General features: G+C 41.5%; 1 protein-coding gene across 1 annotated transcript; it reads right to left on the bottom strand.

Annotated features, from left to right (window-relative positions):
* Positions 1-16,280: 16,280 nt before the first annotated feature.
* On the bottom strand, positions 16,281-27,433 carry LOC121005792 (oocyte zinc finger protein XlCOF6.1-like). Its single transcript, XM_040438557.1, has 3 exons — positions 27,292-27,433; positions 26,643-26,702; positions 16,281-18,844 (listed from the first exon to the last, which is right to left on the bottom strand). The coding sequence occupies exons 1-3, from the start codon at positions 27,431-27,433 to the stop codon at positions 17,847-17,849; spliced, it is 1,200 nt and encodes a 399-aa protein (XP_040294491.1). The 3' UTR covers positions 16,281-17,846.
* Between the last annotated feature and the right edge of the window lie 237 nt (positions 27,434-27,670).

Consider the following 27,670-nt stretch of genomic DNA (forward strand, 5'->3'; position numbering starts at 1 on the left):
CCATTTTTCAAATGAAGTAATGACAGGAGTGAACAGGCAGCAAATGTTATTCTGTGCATACCATCCTCAGTGTAATGGATTGGCAGAAAGAATAAATGGATTCCGTAAAGCAAAGCTTGGCAAGTTCGAGCATCGGGAAAAACTGGATATAAATGCTCATGCACACAAACGTATTTTTTTTCCGTTTGCATGCCGGACTGGAGACTTCAATGGGTCCACATAAAAAACTGAATTTACTCCATGTGCTTTCCGTGTCCGTAAATCCACATGGCTGCTCCACAAAAAAATATCCTATGTCCACATAATGTCCTATTATTGTCCACATTATGAACAAGGATAGGACTGTTCTATTAGGGGCCGGAAGTTCCTTTCCACAAAATGCTGAAAGCACATGGCCGGTATCCGTGTTTTGCAGATAAGCAAGCAGGCAGCGGTCATGTGCATGAGCCCTAATAGTGTTCATGTTCTTAAGAAACATAAGGGGGCAGAATCATCATCTTATGCTCCATTGTTCTGAATTATGGCGTACTCCAGTCTGTGAAAATCCCGTGCATGGTCAGATGTTGCGCATAATTTATGACAAGGTGTACGCCTAAACTGGTATCTCCGTCAGACATCTGTCTTCTCGTACACCAGAAAACTGCCATAAAAGAAGAAAATGTGACAGGCCAACCGGCTCTGACCCCTCCTTTCCCTCATCATGCCCATGGCCTTATCTGAGAATGCTCCATGTTGTCTCAGTGGGACATCTTATTTCCCAATAGATGTCAATGGGAAAATAGGTTTCTGAGATGGACCTGGCACTTTCAAAGTTGTGATGACTGCACCTGATTTATGTGCTACCATGATGCCCCCGTTAATGATGGTTCACCTGTTTATACTCAAAAAGTCAAAGACCAGACGTGAGAACATTGCTCATGGGATTTATATGATATCTTATACTGAATTGTAGTGAGAAAGCGTGACACGTTGAGTGATGTGAATGCCTATAAGTATGAGTGTTTGGATATCTAACAACAGAAGTGAATGCAATTGGAGGTTGGCGGTACGTGCCCACTGCCGCCCTACTGTCCTCAGCGGGTGTGGACACCACTTCCACCTCACTGGTGCTGGCCAGGTACATAACGATCTGATGCTTTTAGCTTGGAGTATCAGGTACTTACTGCACCTGGCCGGCAGCCTCAGGAGCCTTTGAGTACTACAGCGGGGGCAGCAGTATTTTGTACTTTGCTGTGGTATTTGTTTCTGCTGGGGCGGGATTTTGTGCTGCACTACAGTGTTGCTGGCCCCGCCTACTTCTGTTGTCACTGCCTTCTATCAATTTGGAACCACCTACAACATAGGGCCACTTTTAGATTGTCTTCCAGGCACAGCTCAAGTACCCAGTCCGCTCCTGGCCACATGTAAAGCAAAGAAAGATGGTTATCTTTAGATACAGAAAAGACAAAGCTAATAGTGGCTCACTGTGCCTTTAACAAAGGAGTGGTGCTACAAAGCCCTGTTGGTCCACCAAACCAACTTAATAGTAAATAAAAAAAAAAGCTAAAGATTGGGCTGAGCACTCAAATACTGGAATACTACATGTGTAAGGTCATAAATTATTTAATCTCTGCAAAGCATACACAATAAAAACAATATAAAACTGACATATATAGAAAATACGGACATAAAATAAATTCAGCATAAAATGGATACAATTAAATGTGGCAATATAATGCAATATAATATCAGTTGATCCTCTCACATGAAGGGGTTAAATGCATGTAGTAGTAGAATCAGCAGGTTTGGTTGGTGTATCCACCTCAGGTTATAATGATGAGTGTGTATACAGCTCAAGTTCAGTTTGCCAGTGTCATTAATAGATCAATCGACAGGTGTGTTCGTCCACCTACAGGAATATACCCACTCTATTCCAAGACAAATTGGTAAAAAATGAAGCGGTCATAGGTAATCTGTAAAACAATCATAAATTAGGCGATATGGCAGAAGGGTTTGCGGTGTATATGTGGCGTCCCACTATACCGCACTGCCTAAAACGCCTTTTACCTTTCCGGACAGCTTCTATTGCTGTAAGTGTCCTTTGTGAACGGGCCCGTTCTTATGATCCTCAATTGACCAGGTTTGTGGTGAGTATTACAGGAATCTCAAGGTGTATAATACAGCCAGTGTCCGGCAACACCAGGGAGTCGGTGGGGTTCCAGAGAGATATCTTTCAAAGAAGACGGTGGATGAAGGCAAATATGTTGTTCATCCATAGATATAGCAGGTCTTAACCAAACGCGTTTTGGGGTTTCCACTATACCCCTTCCTCAGTGGTGACCTGCTGGGGCAACTAACATCCCCTTTAATACCTCTTGAAAGACTTTTGGAAAACCAAGATTCAAGTTCCAGATAAAATCAGGAGTGGATTATCTTAAAAGTAAAATCAGGAGTGGATTATCTTAAAATGTTCAATATTTTGTAAAATATCGACCAAATAACCATAATCTTCAACTTGCCTATCTACAAACAGAATGGATGAACAAATGCTGTAAAAAAATATATATACAGTACAGACCAAAAGTTTGGACACACCTTCTCATTCAAAGAGTTTTCTTTATTTTCATGACTATGAAGGCATCAAAACTATGAATTAACACATGTGGAATTATATACATAACAAACAAGTGTGAAACAACTGAAAATATGTCATATTCTAGGTTCTTCAAAGTAGCCACCTTTTGCTTTGATTACTGCTTTGCACACTCTTGGCATTCTCTTGATGAGCTTCAAGAGGTAGTCCCCTGAAATGCTTTTCACTTCACAGGTGTGCCCTGTCAGGTTTAATAAGTGGGATTTCTTGCCTTATAAATGGGGTTGGGACCATCAGTTGCGTTGAGGAGAAGTCAGGTGGATACACAGCTGATAGTTCTACTGAATAGACTGTTAGAATTAGTATTATGGCAAGAAAAAAGCAGCTAAGTAAAGAAAAACGAGTGGCCATCATTACTTTAAGAAATGAAGGTCAGTCAGTCAGCCGAAAAATTGGGAAAACTTTGAAAGTAAGGGCTATTTGACCATGAAGGAGAGTGATGGGGTGCTGCGCCAGATGACCTGGCCTCCACAGTCACCGGCCCTGAACCCAATCGAGATGGTTTGGGGTGAGCTGGACCGCAGAGTGAAGGCAAAAGGGCCAACAAGTGCTAAGCATCTCTGGGAACTCCTTCAAGACTGTTGGAAGACCATTTCAGGGGACTACCTCTTGAAGCTCATCAAGAGAATGCCAAGAGTGTGCAAAGCAGTAATCAAAGCAAAAGGTGGCTACTTTGAAGAACCTAGAATATGACATATTTTCAGTTGTTTCACACTTGTTTGTTATGTATATAATTCCACATGTGTTAATTCATAGTTTTGATGCCTTCATAGTCATGAAAATAAAGAAAACTCTTTGAATGAGGAAGGGGTGTCCAAACTTTTGGTCTGTACTGTATATATTTTTTCATGCGTTTTTTCTCATAAAATGCATTTTTATCACCAGAACTGCTTAATGGTAGCATACAACGATCTAAATGGATCCAAATGTATCAGAGATACAAGAATGTGTAATAAATTATATAAAAAGTCTATTAAAAACCAATATATATGTATACATATGATATTCATAGATATTCTTTCCATAACCTTATATTAACTGTTAGTACATATCTAGGAACAGTGTAAATGGACAGATACATGCGGTTTTCATGCATTTTTGATGCGTTTTTTCTCATACAATGCATTTTCATCACCAGAACTGCTTAAATGTGACATAAAACATTTTAAATGGTTCCCAACATATCTAAAATACAAGAAGTACAATCTATCGTCTAAAATGTGTTACAGACCAGTGCATATGTATACATATGTATTCATAGAGATGTTCATATAGAACATTTTAAATAGGTCCTAATATGACCAAAGATTAAATAATTTATGACCTTACACATGTAGTATTCCAGTATTTGAGTGCTCAGCCCAATCTTTAACTATCTTTAGATACAACCAGCAGAGCGAGTTCAGGGTCTTATAGGGAAAGGTTTAGGGATTTAGTTAGATTAGAAGATTAATTAAATTGACAGGGTTTAGGTAGGGGCAGGACAAGGGTCATTTAGAGGCAGCCATTGACAATCCTGTGCTTTCATTGCTATTTAAAGCTAGGGTACTTCCTTTTTTTCTAATGTGCAGAAGCCAGCTAGCAGCCCAATTTATATCTCAAAAAATTATATGTACAAAACAGGCTGCAGATTTTTTAAGCACCAGAGCTGCACTGGGCATTGTCCATTTGTGCATTAAAAAAATGCTACAGTTGAAGCTACTTTCACATCAACGGTTTTGCTCAGGATTCACGGGAATGGGCTTTTTCACAACCAACAGACTTCCCTAAGTTGGCATCTGTGGCCTTAGGACTGCTTTGTGATGGACCAGATAGGGGGGCATTTACGGAGTCACAGTAAATATCTGTTAGGCAGAGTCGTGGACCAGTAGAGGATTATTATGTGGTTATTACCTTCCACCTGGTTGTGGACATGAAAAGACGCTGTTTAGTTGCAACCATAAAATGGCGATATTGGTCATGTCAGCGTTGTCCCGAGTGTACTGCGCAGCCGCGCGCAGTTACACTTGCCTAGTGAGATGTGTCAGACCGTGTCCATGGCAACTGACGGCGCTCATTCATGCAGCCAATCGGCTGTCTCGAAGACCGCATGACGCACGTATCCACGTGTCATGTCCGCAGACGTCATCAAGGCGCACCCTCGTGCGTCTAATAGACATATCATGTGAACCCTCACGTGCGGCGTCATTGTACCGCATCATCATCAGTGCCATGGTAACGGGGACGCATCTATAAAAATGAAACAAACCTGTTTAGATCAAACTATTGAGCAATCATATGGGACAATTCCATTGAACATGAGCAAAAAGATCGCATATATGACATAGCCATACAGTCTACAATCCATCCATCCATCCATGAAAAGATCCAAATGCAATGGATAGAAAGGCACAAGGTAAAGCATGTACCATGCATTGTAGATACAAAAAAAATAGAACACACGTAAAGTAATGGCACATAAGTATATTAGAAGGCAACTGGTTTACCCTAAAGGGTGAGGGATAAATCACCCGGGACTAATTTACATATAACATAATAAAAACAAGATTTCTTGATACCTAGAGAACACACTAGCTACCCATCTTAGTCAATGGAAGTGACGTTAGGTATCAAGAAATCTTGTTTTTATTATGTTATATGTAAATTAGTCCCGGGTGATTTATCCCTCACCCTTTAGGGTAAACCAGTTGCCTTCTAATATACTTATGTGCCATTACTTTACGTGTGTTCTATTTTTTTTGTATCTACAATGCATGGTACATGCTTTACCTTGTGCCTTTCTATCCATTGCATTTGGATCTATTCATGGATGGATGGATTGTAGACTGTATGGCTATGTCATATATGCGATCTTTTTGCTCATGTTCAATGGAATTGTCCCATATGATTGCTCAATAGTTTGATCTAAACAGGTTTGTTTCATTTTTATAGATGCGTCCCCGTTACCATGGCACTGATGATGATGCGGTACAATGACGCCGCACGTGAGGGTTCACATGATATGTCTATTAGACGCACGAGGGTGCGCCTTGATGACGTCTGCGGACATGACACGTGGATACGTGCGTCATGCGGTCTTCGAGACAGCCGATTGGCTGCATGAATGAGCGCCGTCAGTTGCCATGGACACGGTCTGACACATCTCACTAGGCAAGTGTAACTGCGCGCGGCTGCGCAGTACACTCGGGACAACACTGACATGACCAATATCGCCATTTTATGGTTGCAACTAAACAGCGTCTTTTCATGTCCACAACCAGGTGGAAGGTAATAACCTATTAAGTGAACACACGATTTATAGTGATTGGTAGATGAGATGAACTGTGACTATCATTGGTGATTTGAGGGGGTGTGTTTTTATATGTGGGGTATATATATGTGTAACAATGTGGATGTCATTAGGCTTGACAAAGGCTGAGTTTCAGCCGAAACGTTGCTGTTTTTACTTGTCTGGGGGTTGCAATAAAAGATTGGAAGATGTTAGATGCTGCCGGTGCCATTTCTTTCTATGTTTACTATATGGCCTGTTGGATCAAGGGTCAACGGTGAGGCTGCTGCATTGTTTTTACATCGACAAAGGATCGCATAGTGCTGCTTCTATTTACATTTATTTCTGAACCTATACACGTCACTGCGGTGGATTCTGGTGAACTAGAAAAGTGGGGAACCGATTGTGGCACTACCTGCCTGGCTATGTTACTGTAAACACTAGAGCTCTTCTGGAGTATGTCAGAGATTTTACTGACATGTACATCGAGAATGGCTAAGACTACCTCCATCGCATAGATCTTACAACTGTGCTATTAGGTTAATCTCAGGGTCTAGATATCCTAAGGGGCGTATTTATAATCTGTCCAGGATTATATGCAGGGCACATCAGACCATGAACATCTTCTATGAGGGTGGGACAAGAAAGATGGGATTCTGAGGTCCTGTATGGATTACAGGGAATTGACTAAAATCATGGTCAGGAAGAGGTATCTTTTTTGGGTTATATCCTTACTCCCCAAGCGTTCAAGATGGATTCCACTAAAGTTCAGGCCATAGTTAATTGGGTTCCATTAAGAATTTTTTTCATTATCTCCAAACCATTCAAGGATATGACTAGAAAGGGAGCAAATGTAGTTAAATGGCTGCCCAAGACTATCAATGCATTTGAAACTTTGAAACAATGTTTTCTTGAAGCCCCTGTTTTGGGGCAACCAGATCAGACTAGATCTTTTATTGTAGAGGTAGATGCTTGTGAGGTGGGAGTAGGCGATGTACTCTCTCAGGGGTCAAACTATCTCACCAATTTTAGGCCATATGCCTTCTTCTTCTGTAAATTTTCTCCAGCTGAGATGAATTGTGATGTAGGTAATCGTGAGCTCCTTGCAATTAGGTGGGCTGTTAAGAGTGGCGTCACTTTTTGGAAGGAGCTCAACATCAAATAATTGTAATTACTGACCATAAGAATTTAACATTCTTAGAATCTGTGAAACGATTGAACCCTAGAGAGGCCAGGTGGGCATTATTCTTTACATATTTTATTTTTGTCATTACTTTTAGGCCAGGAACTAAGAACACTAAGGGCTCATGTGCACAAACTTTTTGTCCACATACGATCCGCGTTCTTTGTGGATCAGATGCGGACCAATTCACTTCAATGGGGTTTCACGGCACTGGCAAAAAAAATAGAACATGTCCTATTCTTCTCTTTATTATGGACACGGATAGGACTGTTCTATTATGGGCTGGTTGTTCCGTTCTGCAAAATGCGGAATACATATTGCTAATATCCGTGATTTGCGATTCCGCAATTTGTGGACTGCAGAAAAGGCTGTGTACATGAGCCCTAAGGCAGATGCTTTGTCTAGAAGCTTTTGTGCCACTCACCCTCCATTTCTTCCGATCTAGTAGCAGAGATCAGAAGTAAGCAATATTTGGCCCCTAAAAATAAGCCAGAAGGTAAACTATTCTTTCCAGCTCATTTCCATCTTCATCTTCTGGGTGAGTGTCACGATTCTGTTCTCTATGGACATCTGGGAATAGTAGGTACTAAGAGGTCAATTTATATACATTACTGGTGGCCTACAATGTCCAGGGTTATCAGGTCTTATGTGTCGGCTTGCGAGGTGTGTGCTAGGTCTAAAACTCTTAGAGCTCACCCAGTTGGAGAATTGCAACCATTACCCATTCCCGTGAGACCATGGTCACATCTGTCCATGGATGGTATTACGGACCTACAGTACCTTCCAAATTACTCAATGCTAAGACTCTGACTTCCCTGTTTATTGATCATGTACTATGCTTGCATGGTATTGCAAAAAGTATTGTTTCAGATAAAGCGGTGCAATTTGTGTCCAGATTTTGGAGGGTTTTCTGTTGCAAGTTAGGAATTTCCTTGTAATTTTTGCTGGCCTTTTATCCGGAAACCAACGGAACCTATACATCAATCCTGGTAACAGTATTTCAGGTGCTGCCTTTCTGAAAATCAATCTGACTGGGTGACTCATATCACTCTTGCGGAATTTACCATCAATAACCATATGATTTCTTATGGTTTTGATCTGCAGTGTGGGTCTTTTTCGTCCATTGCTTCTGACAGTCCGGAGGTTCATATGCTTGCCGAGTAACACAGTCTGAGCTCAGGTTCAAGCGAACCTGAGAAAATCCCAGGAAATGTAAAAAAGAAAGGCTGATAAGACATGTTCTCGGTGGTCAGATATTGTTTTGGGGACATGGTTTGGGTGTCAACTAAAAATCTGCATTCAAAGGTACCTTCTGGAAAGATTGCACCATGCTTTATTGGTTCGAATGAAGTGATTGAAGTTCTCAATCCAGTATCGTATAGATTGACATAACGTGTCCATAATGTGTTAAACAGGTCTTTGTAAAAGAACTATGCCCCACCCATCTCGCTGCAGACTCCTCCTCCTCCGGTTGAAGTTCTGTATCAATTAGAGTATGAGGTGTCTTAGATTGTGGACTCCAGAAGAGTTCCAGGCTCTATGCAATATCTAGTTCATTGGATATGGCCAGAGGAGAGATCTTGTGTAGGTGCGAAGGTTATTCATGCTGATGGGTTAGTCAGAAAGTTTTATGCTATGTACCCAGAGAAACCTGCACCCTGATATAAGGGTCCAGTGACCCCTCATAAAAGGCAGGGTACGGTCACGTCCCTATGTCGGTGTGATGCTTCCCTGCAACACCGCCAGAATCTGGTTGTTAAGGAAGCTGTGTATCTAATCTTGTCCTGTAAGATGCTGCTGCTGAGTTACATAGTAACATAGTACATAAGGCCAAAAAAAAGACATTTGTCCATCCAGTTCGGCCTGTCATCCTGCAAGTTGATCCAGAGGAAGAAAAAAAAAATCTGTGAGGTAGAAGACAATTTTCCCCACTTTAGAGGAATAAAAAAATTTCTTCCCGACTCCAATCAGGCAATCAGAATAACTCCCTGGACCAACGACCCCTCTCTAGTAGCTATAGCCTGTAATATTATTACACTCTAGAAATACATCCAGGCCCCTCTTGAATTCCTTTATTGTACTCACCATCACCACCTCCTCAGGCAGAGAGTTCCATAGTCTCACTGCTCTTACCGTAAAGAATCCTCTTCTATGTTTGTGTACAAACCTTCTTTCCTCCAAACGCAGAGGATGTCCCCTCGTCACAGTCACAGTCCTGGGGATAAATAGATGATGGGAGAGATCTCTGTACTGACCCCTGATATATTTATACATAGTAATTAGATCTCCCCTCAGTCGTCTTTTTTCTAAAGTGAATAAACCTAATTTTGATAATCTTTCAGGGCACTGTAGTTGCCCCATTCCAGTTATTACTTTAGTTTCCCTCCTCTAAACCCTCTCCAGCTCTGCTATGTCTGCCTTGTTCACAGGAGCCCAGAACTGTACACAGTACTCCATGTGTGGTTTGACTAGCAATTTGAAAAGTGGTAGGACTATGTTCTTATCACGGGCATCTGTGCCCCTTCTGATGCAACCCATTATCTTACTGGCCTTGGCAGCAGCTGCCTGACACTGGTTTTTGCAGCTTAGTTTGCTGTTTTTTAAAATTCCTAGGTCCTTTTCCATGTCAGTGTTACCGAGTGTTTTACCATTTAGTATGTACTGGTGACTTGCATTATTCCTTCCCATGTGCATAACCTTAAATTTGTCAGTGTTAAACCTCATCTGCCACTTCTCTGCCCAAGCCTCCAATCTATCCAGATCCCTCTGTAGTAGTATACTGTCCTCTGTAGTATATATATATATATATATATATATACAGTATACTGTCCTCTGTAGTATATATATATATACAGTATACTGTCCTCTGTAGTATATATACATTACACTGTCCTCTGTAGTATATATACAGTATACTGTCCTCTTCAGTGTATATACAGTATACTGTCCTCTTCAGTCTTAATTACTTTACACAGTTTAATGTCATCAGCGAAAATTGATATTTTACTATGCAAGCCTTCTACAAGATCATTAATAAATATATTGAAGAGAATAGGGCCCAATACTGACCCCTGAGGTACCCCACTAGTGACAGTGACCCAATCTGAGTGTGTACTGTTAATAACCACCCTGTTTTCTATCCCTCAGCCAGTTACTTACCCACATACAGACGTTTTCTCCCAGTCCGAGCATTCTCATTTTATATACTAACCTTTTATGCGGTACAGTGTCAAATGCTTTGGAGAAGTCCAGATATACGACATCCATTGATTCGCCGCTGTCAAGTCTAGAACTTACCTCCTCATAGAAACTGATTAAATTAGTTTGGCATGACCGATCCCTCATGAAGCCATGCTGATATGATGTTATTTACTTATTTCCGTTGAGATGCTCTAAGATAGCATCTCTTATAAAACCTTCAAACAGTTTACCCACAACAGATGTTAAAATTACCGGCCTATAGTTTCCAGGCTCTGTTTTTGGACCCTTTTTGAATATTGGCACCACATTTGCTATGCGCCAATCCTGTGGAACATTCCTTGTCAGTATAGAGTCCGCAAATATCAGAAATAAGGGTCTGGCTATGACATTACTTCATTCTCTTAGAATACGGGGGTGTATGCCATCAGGTCCTGGCGATTTGTCTATTTTAATCTTTTTAAGTCGCTGTTGTACTTCTTCCTGGGTCAGACAGGACACTTTTAATGGGGAATTTACTTTTACATTCAGCATTTCATCTGACAGTTTATTTTCCTCAGTAAATACATTGGAGAAAAACATATTTAACAGCTTTGCTTTCTCCTCGTCGCTCTCTGCCTCATTACTCCTCGTCGACTCCCCCCTCATTACTCTTTAAAGGGCCGACACCTTCAGATTTATACTTTTTAACATTTATATAATTGAAGAACATTTTGGGGTTAGTTTTACTCTCTTTGGCAATTAATCTCTCGGTCTCTAGTTTGGCCGCTTTTATTTGTTTTTTACATGTTCTATTTTTTTCCTTATAGTTTTTCAGTGCTTCCGTGCTACCCTGCTGTTTTAGTGATTTATATGCTTTCTTTTTGTCATTTATTGCTTTCTTTACAGTTCTATTTATTCACATTGGTTTCTTTTTGTTCCTTAACCCTTTATTCCCATACGATATGTACAGTCGTGGCCAAAAGTTTTGAGAATTACATAAATATTGGAAAAGTTGCTGCTTAAGTTTTTATAATAGCAATTTGCATTTACTCCAGAATGTTATGAAGAGTGATCAGATGAATTGCATAGTCCTTCTTTGCCATGAAAATTAACTTAATCCCAAAAAAACCTTTCCACTGCATTTCATTGCTGTCTTTAAAGGACCTACTGAGATCATTTCAATAATCGTCTTGTTAACTCAGGTGAGAATGTTGACCAGCACAAGGCTGGAGATCATTATGTCAGGCTGATTGGGTTAAAATGGCAGACTTGACATGTTAAAAGGAGGGTGATGCTTGAAATCATTGTTCTTCCATTGTTAACCATGGTGACCTGCAAAGAAACGGGTGCAGCCATCATTGCGTTGCATAAAAATGGCTTCACAGGCAAGGATATTGTGGCTACTAAGATTGCACCTCAATCAACAATTTACAGGATCATCAAGAACTTCAAGGAAAGAGGTTCAATTCTTGTTAAGAAGGCTTCAGGGCATCCAAGAAAGTCCAGCAAGCGTCAGGATCATCTCCTAAAGAGGATTCAGCTGCGGGATCGGAGTGCCACCAGTGCAGAGCTTGCTCAGGAACGGCAGCAGGCAGGTGTGAGCGCATCTGCACGCACAGTGAGGCGAAGACTTTTGGAATATGGCCTGGTGTCAAGAAGGGCAGTAAAGAAGCCACTTCTCTCCAAAAAAAAACACCAGGGACAGATTGATCTTCTGCAGAAAGTATGGTGAATGGACTGCTGAGGACTGGGGCAAAGTCATATTCTCCGATGAAGCCTCTTTCCGATTGTTTGGGGCATCTGGAAAAAGGCTCGTCCGGAGAAGAAAAGGTGAGCGCTACCATCAGTCCTGTGTCATGCCAACAGTAAAGCATCCTGAGACCATTCATGTGTGGGGTTGCTTCTCATCCAAGGGAGTGGGCTCACTCACAATTTTGCCCAAAAACACAGCCATGAATAAAGAATGGTACCAAAACACCCTCCAACAGCAACTTCTTCCAACAATCCAACAACAGTTTAGTGAAGAACAATGCATTTTCCAGCACGATGGAGCACCGTGCCATAAGGCAAAAGTGATAACTAAGTGGCTCGGGACCAAAACGTTGACATTTTGGGTCCATGGCCTGTAAACTCCCCAGATCTTAATCCCATTGAGAACTTGTGGTCAATCCTCAAGAGGCAGGTGGACCCTGACAAACTCCAAGAAGTGATTATGAAAGAATGGGTTGCTATCAGTCAGGAATTGGCCCAGAAGTTGATTGAGAGCATGCCCAGTCTAATTGCAGAGGTCCTGAAAAAGAAGGGCCAACACTGCAAATACTGACTCTTTGCATAAATGTCATGTAATTGTCGATAAAAGCCTTTGAAACGTATGAAGTACGTGTAATTATATTTCACTACATCACAGAAAAAACTGAAACAAAGATCTAAAAGCAGTTTAGCAGCAAACTTTGTGAAAACTAATATTTGTGTCATTCTCAAAACTTTTGGCCACGACTGTATCTCTCACAATGAGATTTTAGGATGCTTTTAAAGATATCCCATTTTGTGGCTGTATTTTTATTTTTGAGGACTTTGTCCCAGTTAGTTAGGCCTATGGCCTCTCTTAGTTGGCTAAATTTAGCTTTTTTGAAGTTTGGTATTTTTGTTCCTCCCTGTAGAAACGCTCTTTTAAATGATAATTGGAAGGTTATTACTTTATGGTCACTATTTCCCAGGTGTCCCCCAACCTGCACGTCTGTTGTTCTGTAAGGCCTATTGGTTAATACTAAGTTCAGTATGGCCATCCCATCTAGTCGGGTCCTGAACCAGTTGGGAGAGGTAATTGTCTTTGGTTATTGCCAAGAACCTGTTTCCTTTATGAGATATACAAGTTTCAGTTTCCCAGTCTATATCTGGGTAGTTGAAGTCCCCCATAATAACCACCTCATTATGATTTGCCGCCTTGTCTATCTCGTTTAGTAGTAGATTTTCTGTGGTATATTAGGTGGTTTATAATAAACTCCCATTAGTAATTTATTATTGCTTTTAGCTCCATGTATCTCTACCCACAGTGACTCCACATGTCCATGTCCCTCAATTATATCTTCCCGGAGTGTGGGCTTTAGACAAGACTTTACATAAAGGCATACCCCCTCCTCTCCGGTTTTGATGATCCTTTATAAACAGACGGTAAGCCTGTACATTAACTGCCCAGTCATAGCTATCATCCAGCCGTGTCTCAGTTATTCCCACTATGTCATAGGCCTTCTCACACATCACTAATTCCAGTTCCCCAGTTTTATTAGTCAGGCTTCTGGCATTAGTATGCATATATTTGAGAGGTTTATGTATATTTTTTACCCTACACCTTTCCTTCTGAACTGTTCTAATCCCTCCTTTCCAGTTCCACTACCTTGCCCCCGGTCTCTATCTGCACTATCTTCCCCTCCTATAATGTAATTCCCCTCCCCCCCAGTCCCTAGTTTAAACACTCCTCCAACCTTCTAGCCATCTTTCCCCCCAACACAGCTGCCCCTTCCCCATTGAGGTGCAGCCTGTACCTACGATAGAGCCTGTAGCCGATAGAGAAGTCGGCCCAGTTCTCCAGGAACCCAAACCCCTCCTACACCAGTTCTTGAGCCACTTGGTAATCTCCCGCTGCCTTTCTTGTGTGGCCCGTGGTACAGGCAGTATTTCGGAAATTACTACCTTTGAGGTCCTTGCCCTAAGCTTTTGACCTAAATCCCTGAAATCATTTTTAAGGACTCTCCACCTACCTCTAACTTTGTCATTGGTTCCCGATATGGACCATGACCACTGGATCTTCTCCAGCCCCTTCCAGTAATCTGTCAACCCGATCCGCAATCTGTCGAACTCTAGCGCCAGGAAGACAGCACAATGTTTGGTGATTACGGTCTTTGTGACAGATTGCCCTATCTGTTCCCCTAATAATGGAGTCTCCCACTACCAGCACCTGTCTGCATTGCCCTGCTCTCCGGGTTCCTTGCTTACGGGAGCTGACATTCCCCTAGAGTTCTCTAAACTTTTCATGTGTGGTACTATCTGCTTAGTTGCTGTATCTAATCCTATTGTGTTATATTGTCTGCTAATCCATGTATCTAATCCTGTCATGTGTGATACTGTCTGCGGAGCTGTGTATCTAATCTTATCATGATGAGAATTACATAATGATCGGTCTGTTTCTGCCATGGTTGGTGTTTGCCATGTACACACATGGACACAATTGTTGCCTCCCTTCTGGTAAAGAAACAAATCCCAGAATCACTGAAATTACTTGAAACTGAAAAAAGTTTGGTCTTCTTGATGAGGATTAGTAGCATCATCTTATATGTATATACCTATGTGAGATTCTTTTCCTAACATACAGAACTATAGAGATGTGATGGATGGACTGGAGACTCCCTAGTATTGCTCAGTGGCTTAAAGGGATTTTCCCTTGAAAAATATTCTACAGTTTTCAAACCAGCTCCTGGATCTGAATACTTTTATAATTGCATTTAATTAAAAATTTAGCATAGCCACTGAGTTATTCAATACAATGTATCTCTATGGTGCCACCTGCTGTTTGTTTGTTTTTTTTGTATTTCTTTGACCTGCTCACTCAGATGGCCGCACATGCTCAGTTTCATCTCTCAACTGCCTCCTGAGCTGTGATAGGGAGAGCATGGACACGCCCCCTTAGCTGCAGCAGAAAAGACACTCCCCTTGAGCTGTCAGCTTGATAGAAATCTAGCAGAGCAACGAATGGGGAGATCTCTGGATCCATGTGAGGTACAGGGCTGGTTCTTGCTTTGTTAGGAAGATTGTCATGTCCTATATGATGCCTGATTTTTATTTTTTCCATATTTTAATATGGATAACCCCATAACAACTGCCCACTGTCTTGACGAAGGGTGGTGCAGGACTTTATAGCGATGACTTTTGGCGTTGCTGCAGTTGAGGTTGGTTAAAGGTTCCCGCCAGCTACTACACTAAGCACCAGCTGTTCTAGCCTTAGTTCTTGTGCAGGCTCCTGTCTTACAGCAGGGGTCAGAGGAAGCTCCCACTTGGTACCTGTTGATTGCTACAGTCCATACCACAGCATGATCAAAGGAAATTCCCCCTTCAATCTGGTCTCTGCGTTTTCAAGTGACTTGATTGGAGACTGGGGAGCATCTGCAGTCAGCCCTGAGGACTTCTGAAGGACCTCAAAGCTGTCCGTGCTGCATGCTTCCTGTGAGGGCACATTAGTGGAGCCCATGTCATAATAATGTGTTAGCACACAGAAGTATGCTAATACATCATAAGTCTGAAAAAAAAAAGTTTAAAAAAAATTGTAAATCGCATAATGGGATTTTAAAAAGTCATTAAAAAAATAAATAAATCACAAAAACACAATATTGCCATCATTTAGTGTAAAATATATTTTATCGTGCACACATTGAACACAAAATGTGAACATTAGGTATGCACAAGACTTTCATAAAAAATTTATAAAAAGTTATGCACAAGACCATAAAAACCTGAAGAATTCATTTCAGGGTATTTTGAGTGAAACATGAACTGCGTAAAAATAAAGGCCAAAAATATTTCTGCAGCATAAGAAAATCATGTAAACGGCGCTGTTTATTTACCCCTGAACAATGCAAACATTAATATTTCTCCAATAAGAAACAGGGGTTTAGCCAGCCATATCAATGAAATTTTTTTTAAAAAGTTGGATTAGTAATAAAAAAATTTTTTTTTAAGATTTAGAAATGAATACTGAATTAATTCACTGAAGCCTCACACAACTTTGGGTGAAATGAGGCCAATACATTTTAATGCTGTACGGAGACAGGTTATTGAACGAATCGACTTCGGATCTTGGATCGGAAGCTCGATTCACTCAACACTAGCAGAGAGAAACAAAATGGAAAAAACGTTGGTCATTAAGACCTTTTCAGCCATGGAGGTTAAGTACAATGATCACCTATAAAAGGACATGTCCTAACAAATTTCAAAGCCAGGGATCCATGGTGGCGTCTAAAGAATGAAGAAAGAGAGGCCCGGACATACATTATAAAGAAAATCTTTATTAGTGATTGGTAACAGCAAGTTATGAGACACAAGAACAGAGAAGAGACATTTTCTCATCTGCTCCTCAGGATTGTTATAAGGGTTCATCTAAAAAACTGATTTTTAGGGGCTGTCAAAGGCTGACAACAGTCACCAACCCAAACTAATATAATTTATGAAATGTACTATCATGCTGCTATATAAAGTCCCACTACTGGATGCACCCATATCTTTTTGCACTGCACGATATTCAAATATCTGATTGTCTTATAGTCTGTTAGTAATGGTACTGCTCCTCCAAAGAAGACTTTAGGGCATTTAAAGGGGTTCTGTTCTTATGTTTTTATCTCCTCTCATCGAACATTACTTTCACTTTTAACTGCACTTTACAATTGATCACTGGTATTCATTCAATAGAGAAGATCATGAGTGTTCACTGACCTCTCACAGCGTCCCCCGATCATTGCTCCAAGCCCAGGTCGCAGAAAGCAAGGTGTTTCACCTCCCGGCAGTGCCATGTTGTTCCGATGCAGCGTCGTCATAAGAGGTACCCATCGGAATATAGCCAGTTAGTGACCACTGGAAAAAGACGCATGGGAGGTCACTAAGGGGCTAAGCATAAAGATGGCTTCTCTCCTCTGAGTTTTTTTTTTTTTTTTTATATACAAGATGTGATTTCTCACATTCTGAACATGAGAATGGCTTCTCCTGTGTGAATTCTCTGATGTATAATGAGCAAATTTCCTCTTAAAAAATTGCCCACATTCTGAACATGGAGCTCAATAACCTTCTGGAACCGGAGGAAGGTTATGGTTCCTTGGGTTCTTTTACAAATCCATACTATGTAGCGGTCTGTAATAGGTAGATCACTGTTTTTTTTCTTTATTCAGACCTTGATTTTGTGCTTCACCAGGTATGGTTGAAGGACCTGGTCAGATAGATACGACCCCCAAAGATTTATGATGTGTCACACGACAGGCTTACTCTTACCAGTGGTAGCCCCTCTCTCTATTACTGTGCTGTCCCCATGCTCAGTGGAAAGCCTGTAGACATCCTATCTGTCATTCCACTTGACCGCAAGTAACTGGCCATTTACAAGTGTGAATGACGCCCCTTTTTCCACATGTCTGGACACCAGCTCTTGTGGGAATCCAGCTCTATTTTTTGGACTGTCCTATAGGCCCCTGTGTTTGCAGTTTACAGGAATGGGAAGGGGTTTCCCATACCAATTAGAGGCTGGGACACTTGAGGGGGCCTGCTCTACTGTTTATCTCCTTTCTCTGAACATTGTCACTGAGAGGAAATGTAATAAAAACTTACTTTCACTTATACCTGTATTTTACTGTTGATCATTGGTATTCATTCTTGTGTCCTCAGGGACCTCTCACACCGGTCTCCGACTATTGCTCAGGTAGCTAAAAGCAAGATGCTTTTTCACCGCTCAGTGGTGTTATTTCATTTCACTGAAGCATCATCAAAAGGCATATCAATCAGAATAAAGTCACTGTAAAAACTCCTATGGGCAGTCACTGACGGGCTAAACATCAAGCTGGCTTCTCTACTGTGTGAGTTTTTTGATGTGTAGCAAGTAGAGATCTCTGGTGAAAATATTTCCCACATTCTAAACATGAATATGGCTTCTCCCCTGTGTGAATTCTCTGATGTCTAACAAGAGCTGATTTCACACTAAAACATTTGCCACATTCTGAACATAAAAATGGCTTCTCCCCTGTGTGAGTTCTCAGGTGCATAAGAAGAGCAGATTTCTGATTAAAACGTTTTCCACATTCTGAACATGGGAATGGCTTCTCCCCTGTGTGAGTTCTTTGATGCGTAACAAGATATTTTTGCACAGCAAAACATTTCCCACATTCTGAACATGAATATGGCTTCTCTCCTGTGTGAATTCTCTGATGTTTAAGAAAATCTGTTTTATGGTTATAAAATTTTCCACATTCTAGACATAAGAATGGTTTCTGCCCTGTGTGAATTCTCTGATGTGTAACAAGATATTCTTTTACAGCAAAACATTTCCCACATTCTGAACAGGAGAATGGCTTCTGCTGTGTGTGAATTCTCTCATGTCTAACAATATCCGATTTATAGTGAAAACATTTCCCACATTCTGAACATGAGAATGGTTTCTCCTTTGCGTGAGTTCTTTCATGTGTAACCAGATATTCTTTTACAGCAAAACATTTCCCACATGCTGAACATAAAAATGGCTTCTTCCTTGTGTGAATTATCTCATGTCTAAGAATACCTGATTTATAGTTAAAACGTTTCCCACATTCTAAACATAAAAATGGCTTCTTATGTGGCCTTATGTGAGTTCTGTGACTTTTATTTTGTGTTACGGTCCGTGATGAATCAGAAGATTGGATCTCTTTAAAATGATCAGATGATAAATTTTTGCTGTAAATGGATGAGGATGTATCTTGGATATCGGCATGCTCTTTATATGCATCTCGTGTGATGCTATGATCATTAACTTTAAAATCTAAAGATACCAGATGTTCCTCTGAGTTCCTGGTACAGTCATCTGAAAAGAATCGAACACATATTATTATTGTTGAATAATATAACTAGTGTTGGTCAAAGCGCGCTGCGGATCATAGATCAGTCTCTGTACAGCATTCAAATGTTTGGGTTTCGGAGGTGAAATTCGTTAAGTCCAAAGTCTCACGAGACTTTGGTGAAGAACTTCGGCATTTGATTCTACAACTTTAAAACCACTTTAAAACTGCAATCCAAAGTCAGCTTTGGTACTGAGGTACCAGTTGGTACCAAAGCCTACTTCGGATCCCAGTTTTAAAATGTTTTTTTGAAGTTGAATAATCAAAAGCCAAAGTAAGTCAATGAAGTCTCACGAGACTTTGGACTTAAAGTCTCCGTGAAGCCCATACATTCCTCAGGATGTATTTATTTTACTCACATAGTTCTGACACATTCCATAGATCTTTACAGACATGATCATCACACTGTCCCCAATGGGGCTCACAATCTAAGTTCTCTATCAGTATCTCTTTGGATTGTGGGAAGGAACCAGAGTACCCAGAGGAAACCCACGCAGACACAGGGAGAACATAGAAAGCCCACACAGTCTGTGCTGACAACTCTACCAATCAACTGTTGCCTTGTAACTTCGATGCATAAACTACTCAGCATCATCCATTGTGCAGTGGATGGAATTGACAACTTCACTGCTGTTCCTATTCACTCCAATGGGAGCAGCAGTTACCAGCTCCATCCACTACACAGTGGACAGGACTGTGTACTTCTGGCACTGGAGGTAATTACAAGGTAATGACTGATCGGCAGGGGGTGTAGGGGGTGTGTGGTGTCTGAACCTACCAATCTTATATTGATGGGCAAATCCTTGACAACACTTGAAAATTTGCTGCCAAAAAATATCCACTTTGAGACAATTTCTCTCCTCCTTATCCTATTATATTATGTTATCCTTGGTTGCTTCTCTACAAGTTATTCATTCAGTTTCTGAATAAATAACCCAATGGGAAAGAGCATGAATAGGAAGAGGCTTTAATTCCCATGTTCTTGTCACTGCCAGAAGCCATCAAGGTCTGCCTGTAAAGTATTATGAGATTGTGGATATTTTTGTAAAAATACTGCTAATGCGCCTCCTCCTCCTTATAGACATGACTGTCCCATTGATTTAATTCCCGGTTCTAAGATGCCCAAGGTGAGAACTTATTCCTTGCTCGCTCTAAAGACATGGGCAATGGAGCAATATATCAACAAGAACCTGGAGAAGGGCTATATTCATCCTTCCAGGTCCCTAGCCAGTGCTAGGTTCTTTTATGTGGCCAATAACGGTGGCACTTCCTACTAATTAGTCAATTACTATAGGAGGTTAATTCGATCTTTTTTCCTCTATAGCAGCTCCCATTACTGCTCTTACAATGGAGACAATGCTTCCGTTTGGTGTCCTGAAGCCCTTGTCTAATTTTTAGATATCGGTGACCTATCTTAGGCGGTTAAATTACTCCAGCAAAGAGCGATTGAATAAAACACTACTGAAATATCAAAATGACCACCATACTGTGCGTGATTACAGCGGTCATATACAGGCCATCTATAGAGTATCACTCCACTGCTGAATGGACAGATGAATAAAATACTGACTAGACAATAAACAATTATATCCAGTGACTCACTGGTAATGACATCTCTTACTGGTGGTGTTCGCTTTCACCATCTCATCTAGCCCAGACCATCATAATGACTTATTCCAGCTTCTCATGTCTGCAGAGTTTCTTGCGCAGACTTCTTTGGCTCCAGGCTTTTCCATCACTTCCATACCCTTTTCAAAACTCGTACCCTGCTCCTTCCTTTAATAGTATCATCCTACTGCTAATAATGTGTCTGCTCAGCTGCTCACTGCCCCCAAATACTGCACTAAAATAACAGTGCCTCACACTAAATAGGGCTACTCACAGTGTATATTATGTACAATGGACAGGCCAAATGGTGGGAACCATGTTATCTTTTCTTATTTTTAAGGTTCACATCCAGCACATCCACCTATTGAGATGGCTTTAGAAAAACTAAACATATCCACTCCTCAACATTGTTGAAATTGTAACAACAAGAAAGAAGAGTAAAACACAGGATTAATAGACATGTTAATGATATGCAGATGGTTAACCACTTCCCGCAACTGTAACGCCGAAAGGCGTCATTGCGGCGGCTCCCCCAGGCTACGCTAACGCCAATAGGCGTCATCTCGCGTGAGCCGAGATTTCCTGTGAACGCGCGCACACAGGCGCGCGCGCTCACAGGAACGGAAGGTAAGAGAGTTGATCTCCAGCCTGCCAGCGGCGATCGTTCGCTGGCAGGCTGGAGATGTGTTTTTTTTAACCCCTAACAGGTATATTAGACGCTGTTTTGATAACAGCGTCTAATATACCTGCTACCTGGTCCTCTGGTGGTCCCCTTTGTTTGGATCGACCACCAGAGGACACAGGTAGCTCAGTAAAGTAGCACCAAGCACCACTACACTACACTACACCCCCCCCCGTCACTTATTAACCCCTTATTAGCCCCTGATCACCCCTGATCACCCCATATAGACTCCCTGATCACCCCCTGTCATTGATTACCCCCCTGTCATTGATCACCCCCCTGTAAAGCTCCATTCAGACGTCCGCATGATTTTTACGGATCCACTGATAGATGGATCGGATCCGCAAAACGCATCCGGACGTCTGAATGAAGCCTTACAGGGGCGTGATCAATGACTGTGGTGATCACCCCATATAGACTCCCTGATCACCCCCCTGTCATTGATTACCCCCCTGTCATTGATTACCCCCCTGTAAAGCTCCATTCAGACGTCCGCATGATTTTTACGGATCCACTGATAGATGGATCGGATCCGCAAAACGCATCCGGACGTCTGAATGAAGCCTTACAGGGGCATGATCAATGACTGTGGTGATCACCCCATATAGACTCCCTGATCACCCCCCTGTAAAGCTCCATTCAGATGTCCGCATGATTTTTACGGATGCACTGATAGATGGATCGGATCCGCAAAACGCATCCGGACGTCTGAATGAAGCCTTACAGGGGCATGATCAATGATTGTGGTGATCACCCCATATAGACTCCCTGATCACCCCCCTGTCATTGATTACACCCCTGTCATTGATCACCCCCCTGTAAAGCTCCATTCAGATGTCCGCATGATTTTTACGGATGCACTGATAGATGGATCGGATCCGCAAAACGCATACAGACGTCTGAATGAAGCCTTACAGGGGCATGATCAATGACTGTGGTGATCACCCCCCTGTCATTGATTACCCCCCTGTAAAGCTCCATTCAGATGTCCGCATGATTTTTACGGATGCACTGATAGATGGATCGGATCCGCAAAACGCATCCGGACGTCTGAATGAAGCCTTACAGGGGCGTGATCAATGACTGTGGTTATCACCCCATATAGACTCCCTGATCACCCCCCTGTCATTGATTACACCCCTGTCATTGATCACCCCCCTGTAAAGCTCCATTCAGATGTCCGCATGATTTTTACGGATCCACTGATAGATGGATCGGATCCGCAAAACGCATCCGGACGTCTGAATGAAGCCTTACAGGGGCATGATCAATGACTGTGGTGATCACCCCATATAGACTCCCTGATCACCCCCCTGTCATTGATTACCCCCCTGTCATTGATTACCCCCCTGTAAAGCTCCATTCAGATGTCCGCATGATTTTTACGGATCCACTGATAGATGGATCGGATCCGCAAAACGCATCCGGACGTCTGAATGAAGCCTTACAGGGGCGTGATCAATGACTGTGGTGATCACCCCATATAGACTCCCTGATCACCCCCCTGTCATTGATTACCCCCCTGTCATTGATTACCCCCCTGTAAAGCTCCATTCAGATGTCCGCATGATTTTTACGGATCCACTGATAGATGGATCGGATCCGCAAAACGCATCCGGACGTCTGAATGAAGCCTTACAGGGGCGTGATCAATGACTGTGGTGATCACCCCATATAGACTCCCTGATCACCCCCCTGTCATTGATCACCCCCCTGTCATTGATCACCCCCCCTGTCATTGATCACCCCCCCTGTCATTGATCACCCCCCCTGTCATTGATCACCCCCCTGTCATTGATCACCCCCCTGTCATTGATCACCCCCCCTGTCATTGATCACCCCCCCTGTCATTGATCACCCCCCCTGTCATTGATCACCCCCCCTGTCATTGATCACCCCCCCTGTCATTGATCACCCCCCCTGTCATTGATCACCCCCCCTGTCATTGATCCCCCCCCTGTCATTGATTACCCCCCCTGTCATTGATCACCCCCCCTGTCATTGATCACCCCCCTGTCATTGATCACCCCTCTGTAAGGCTCCATTCAGACATTTTTTTGGCCCAAGTTAGCGGAATTATTATTTTTTTTTTCTTACAAAGTCTCATATTCCACTAACTTGTGTCAAAAAATGAAATCTCACATGAACTCACCATACCCCTCACGGAAACCAAATGCGTAAAATTTTTTAGACATTTATATTCCAGATTTCTTCTCACGCTTTAGGGCCCCTAGAATGCCAGGGCAGTATAAATACCCCACATGTGACCCCATTTCGGAAAGAAGACACCCCCAGGTATTCCGTGAGGGGCATATTGAGTCCATGAAAGATTGAAATTTTTGTCCCAAGTTAGCGGAAAGGGAGACTTTGTGAGAAAAAAATTAAAAATATCAATTTCCGCTAACTTGTGCCAAAAAAAAAAAATTTCTATGAACTCGCCATGCCCCTCATTGAATACCTTGGGGTGTCTTCTTTCCAAAATGGGGTCACATGTGGGGTATTTATACTGCCCTGGCATTCTAGGGGCCCCAAAGCGTGAGAAGAAGTCTGGTATCCAAATGTCTAAAAATGCCCTCCTAAAAGGAATTTGGGCACCTTTGCGCATCTAGGCTGCAATAAAGTGTCACACATCTGGTATCGCCGTACTCAGGAGAAGTTGGGGAATGTGTTTTGGGGTGTCATTTTACATATACCCATGCTGGGTGAGAGAAATATCTTGGTCAAATGCCAACTTTGTATAAAAAAATGGGAAAAGTTGTCTTTTGCCAAGATATTTCTCTCACCCAGCAAGGGTATATGTAAAATGACACCCCAAAACACATTCCCCAACTTCTCCTGAATACGGCGATACCACATGTGTGACACTTTTTTGCAGCCTAGGTGGGCAAAGGGGCCCATATTCCAAAGAGCACCTTTAGGATTTCACAGGTCATTTACCTACTTACCACACATTAGGGCCCCTGGAAAATGCCAGGGCAGTATAACTACCCCACAAGTGACCCCATTTTGGAAAGAAGACACCCCAAGGTATTCCGTGAGGGGCATGGCAAGTTCCTAGAATTTTTTATTTTTTGTCACAAGTTAGTGGAAAATGCAGATTTTTTTTTTTTTTTTTTTTTCATACAAAGTCTCATATTCCACTAACTTGTGACAAAAAATAAAAACTTCCATGAACTCACTATGCCCATCAGCGAATACCTTGGGGTCTCTTCTTTCCAAAATGGGGTCACTTGTGGGGTAGTTATACTGCCCTGGCATTCTAGGGGCCCAAATGTGTGGTAAGGAGTTTGAAATCAAATTCTGTAAAAAATGACCTGTGAAATCCGAAAGGTGCTCTTTGGAATATGGGCCCCTTTGCCCACCTAGGCTGCAAAAAAGTGTCACACATCTGGTATCTCCGTACTCAGGAGAAGGTGGGGAATGTGTTTTGGGGTGTCATTTTACATATACCCATGCTGGGTGAGAGAAATATCTTGGCAAAAGACAACTTTTCCCATTTTTTTATACAAAGTTGGCATTTGACCAAGATATTTATCTCACCCAGCATGGGTATATGTAAAATGACACCCCAAAACACATTCCTCAACTTCTCCTGAGTACGTAGATACCAGATGTGTGACACTTTTTTGCAGCCTAGGTGGGCAAAGGGGCCCATATTCCAAAGAGCACCTTTCGGATTTCACTGGTCATTTTTTACAGAATTTGATTTCAAACTCCTTACCACACATTTGGGCCCCTAGAATGCCAGGGCAGTATAACTACCCCACAAGTGACCCCATTTTGGAAAGAAGAGACCCCAAGGTATTTCGTGATGGGCATAATGAGTTCATGGAAGTTTTTATTTTTTGTCACAAGTTAGTGGAATATGAGACTTTGTAGGAAAAAAAATAAAATAAAAAAAAATCATCATTTTCCGCTAACTTGTGACAAAAAATAAAAAGTTCTATGAACTCACTATGCCCATCAGCGAATACCTTAGGGTGTGTACTTTCCGAAATGGGGTCATTTGTGGGGTGTTTGTACTGTCTGGGCATTGTAGAACCTCAGGAAACATGACAGGTGCTCAGAAAGTCAGAGCTGCTTCAAAAAGCGGAAATTCACATTTTTGTACCATAGTTTGTAAACGCTATAACTTTTACCCAAACCATTTTTTTTTTACCCAAACATTTTTTTTTTATCAAAGACATGTAGAACTATAAATTTAGAGCAAAATTTCTATATGGATCTCGTTTTTTTTGCAAAATTTTACAACTGAAAGTGAAAAATGTCATTTTTTTGCAAAAAAATCGTTAAATTTCGATTAATAACAAAAAAAGTAAAAATGTCAGCAGCAATGAAATACCACCAAATGAAAGCTCTATTAGTGAGAAGAAAAGGAGGTAAAATTCATTTGGGTGGTAAGTTGCATGACCGAGCAATAAACGGTGAAAGTAGTGTAGTGCCGATTTGTAAAAAAGGGCCTGGTCTTTAGGGGGGTATAAACCTGTGGTCCTTAAGTGGTTAAACAAAGACGCCATGGCATGCTATCGGTGAGGTTATTAAGAATTTGAGAAATGTTCTGCCACACTGAATGCATTTGTCACTTTATGTGGTAATAACTTTAAAACGCTTTTACTTATCCAGGCCATTCTGAGATTGTTTTCTCGTCACATATTGTACTTCATGACAGTGGTAAAATTGAGTCAAAAAATTTCATTTTTATTTATACAAAAATACCAAATTTACAAAAAAAATTGAAAAATTTGCAAATTTCCAAATGTCCATTTCTCTACTTTTATAATAGATCGTAATAACTCCAAAAATAGTTACTACTTTACATTCCCCATATGTCTACTTCATGACTGGATAATTTTGTGAATGCCATTTTATTTAGAAGGCTTAGAAGTTTAGAAGCAAATCTTGAAATTTTTCTGAAAGTTTCCAAAACCCACTTTTTAAGGACCAGTTCAGGTCTGAAGTCACTTTGTAAGGCTCACATAATAGAAAACACCCCAAAATGACTCCATTTTAGAAACTACACCCCTCAAGGTATTCAAAACTGATTTTACAAACTTTGTTAACCCTTTGAGTGTTACACAAGAATTTATGGAAAATGGAGATAACATTTCAGAGTTTCCATTTTTATACATATTTTTTGGGCGATTGTTTTAGGTAGGGGCTCATTTTTTGCGGGATGAGGTGACGGTTAGATTGGTACTATTTTGGGGGGCATACGCCTTTTCGATTGTTTGGTGTTGCTCTTTTAGTGATGCAAGGTGACAAAAAAAATGCTTTTTTTGGTGTTTTATTTATTTTTTGCGTGGTATTAAGTATCGCAATACTTTTTAATGGTGACGAAAGCAAATCAAAATGTTGATTCGGTTTCGATTTGGCGACTAAAAATTTAATTTGGCTCCTAAATTTTTCAGTTCAGGAGCCAATGGCTACTAGGTATTTTTTTTAGTCTGGAGCACTGCTTAGTGGTCACTACTCACCTGAGCGGTTATCTGTAGGAATGTCCTCTATATTCTGCTCAGCACCCCTCACATATGTCTCTGTAGGATTAAAATTGTTCAGATCTTCACCCGGATTCACAAGCTGTGAAACAAATACTGTAAAAGTCATCAGACAGTTGGAGAAGCTGTGTAAAATATTTTATATGACCAGAAAAGATCAGTAATTAGAACAGAAATGACCACAATATATGTGTTACTGGGGTGCAACACTGTTCCAATACTACAGGAGGTACTGGGAAACCGTTCAGACGTGATGGTGATGTTGTTATGAGAACTGTGTTACTGAGAGTAATTCAAGAACACTGTTTAGGACAGGCCAGGTGAAGTGATAAAAAGGTGCTGGTGGTAGTGTGTAAGGTCAGACCAAATGAGGTGCCTGAAGAGCAATCACAAAGTGTGTGTGTAGGACACCTGAGCATAGGCCATATGGAGTTAGCTGGTGGGCGGTAGACAGAGATGGTAAGGCTGAGTAGAGTGGTGCAGCGTGTTCAGTAAAGCTGCTATGAGACTGCCAGTTGGCCAAAAGACAAAGACCAGAGGGTCCAAAGTGCCTGAGAGGTGCCTCATGAAGAGACCCAATTGATGGCCACATGGAAGATGAAAGATCTCAGAAAAATGGTTGCAATACTCTTGTGCAACCACAATAGTTCTGCAGCAGTTGACAGAGGAGGCCATCTTAAAACTCTCCATAGGCAGGAAACTGTGAGAAGAACCAGACAAGATACAATATCAATGGTTTGCTGTGATCCTGTCATCTCCACCTTTCTCATTATACAAGGAGAAAACATACAATACTGGTGGATAAAACAAGACTGAACACAAGATCTTCACAGCCTTCTACAGATCACAGGGAACATTTCATAAGACCTTATGTCAGTCTACCTGATCATCCTGTGGGACATTGAGATGTTCTTCTGAACCATCCTGTGGAAGAAGAGAACTGGGACATCTCTCCAGTGTTGTTCTCTCTTCCTTAACTGTAGGAAACACATCCAGTGACTGAATTA

This window comes from Bufo bufo, chromosome 6 (assembly GCF_905171765.1).
Source record: "Bufo bufo chromosome 6, aBufBuf1.1, whole genome shotgun sequence".
Lineage (NCBI taxonomy): Eukaryota > Metazoa > Chordata > Amphibia > Anura > Bufonidae > Bufo > Bufo bufo.

Bases quoted from the DNA above. Each gene is read 5' to 3' on its own strand.
- LOC121005792 (XM_040438557.1), bottom strand. From the start codon at position 27,433: ATGAGAAAGGTGGAGATGACAGGATCACAGCAAACCATTGATATTGTA. The intron at 26,703-27,291 runs GTATTGCAACCA...TTAATCCTACAG, and splicing joins ACTATTGTGGTTGCACAAGA to AGACATATGTGAGGGGTGCT. The intron at 18,845-26,642 runs GTGAGTAGTGAC...GATTCTTTTCAG, and splicing joins TCCTACAGATAACCGCTCAG to ATGACTGTACCAGGAACTCA.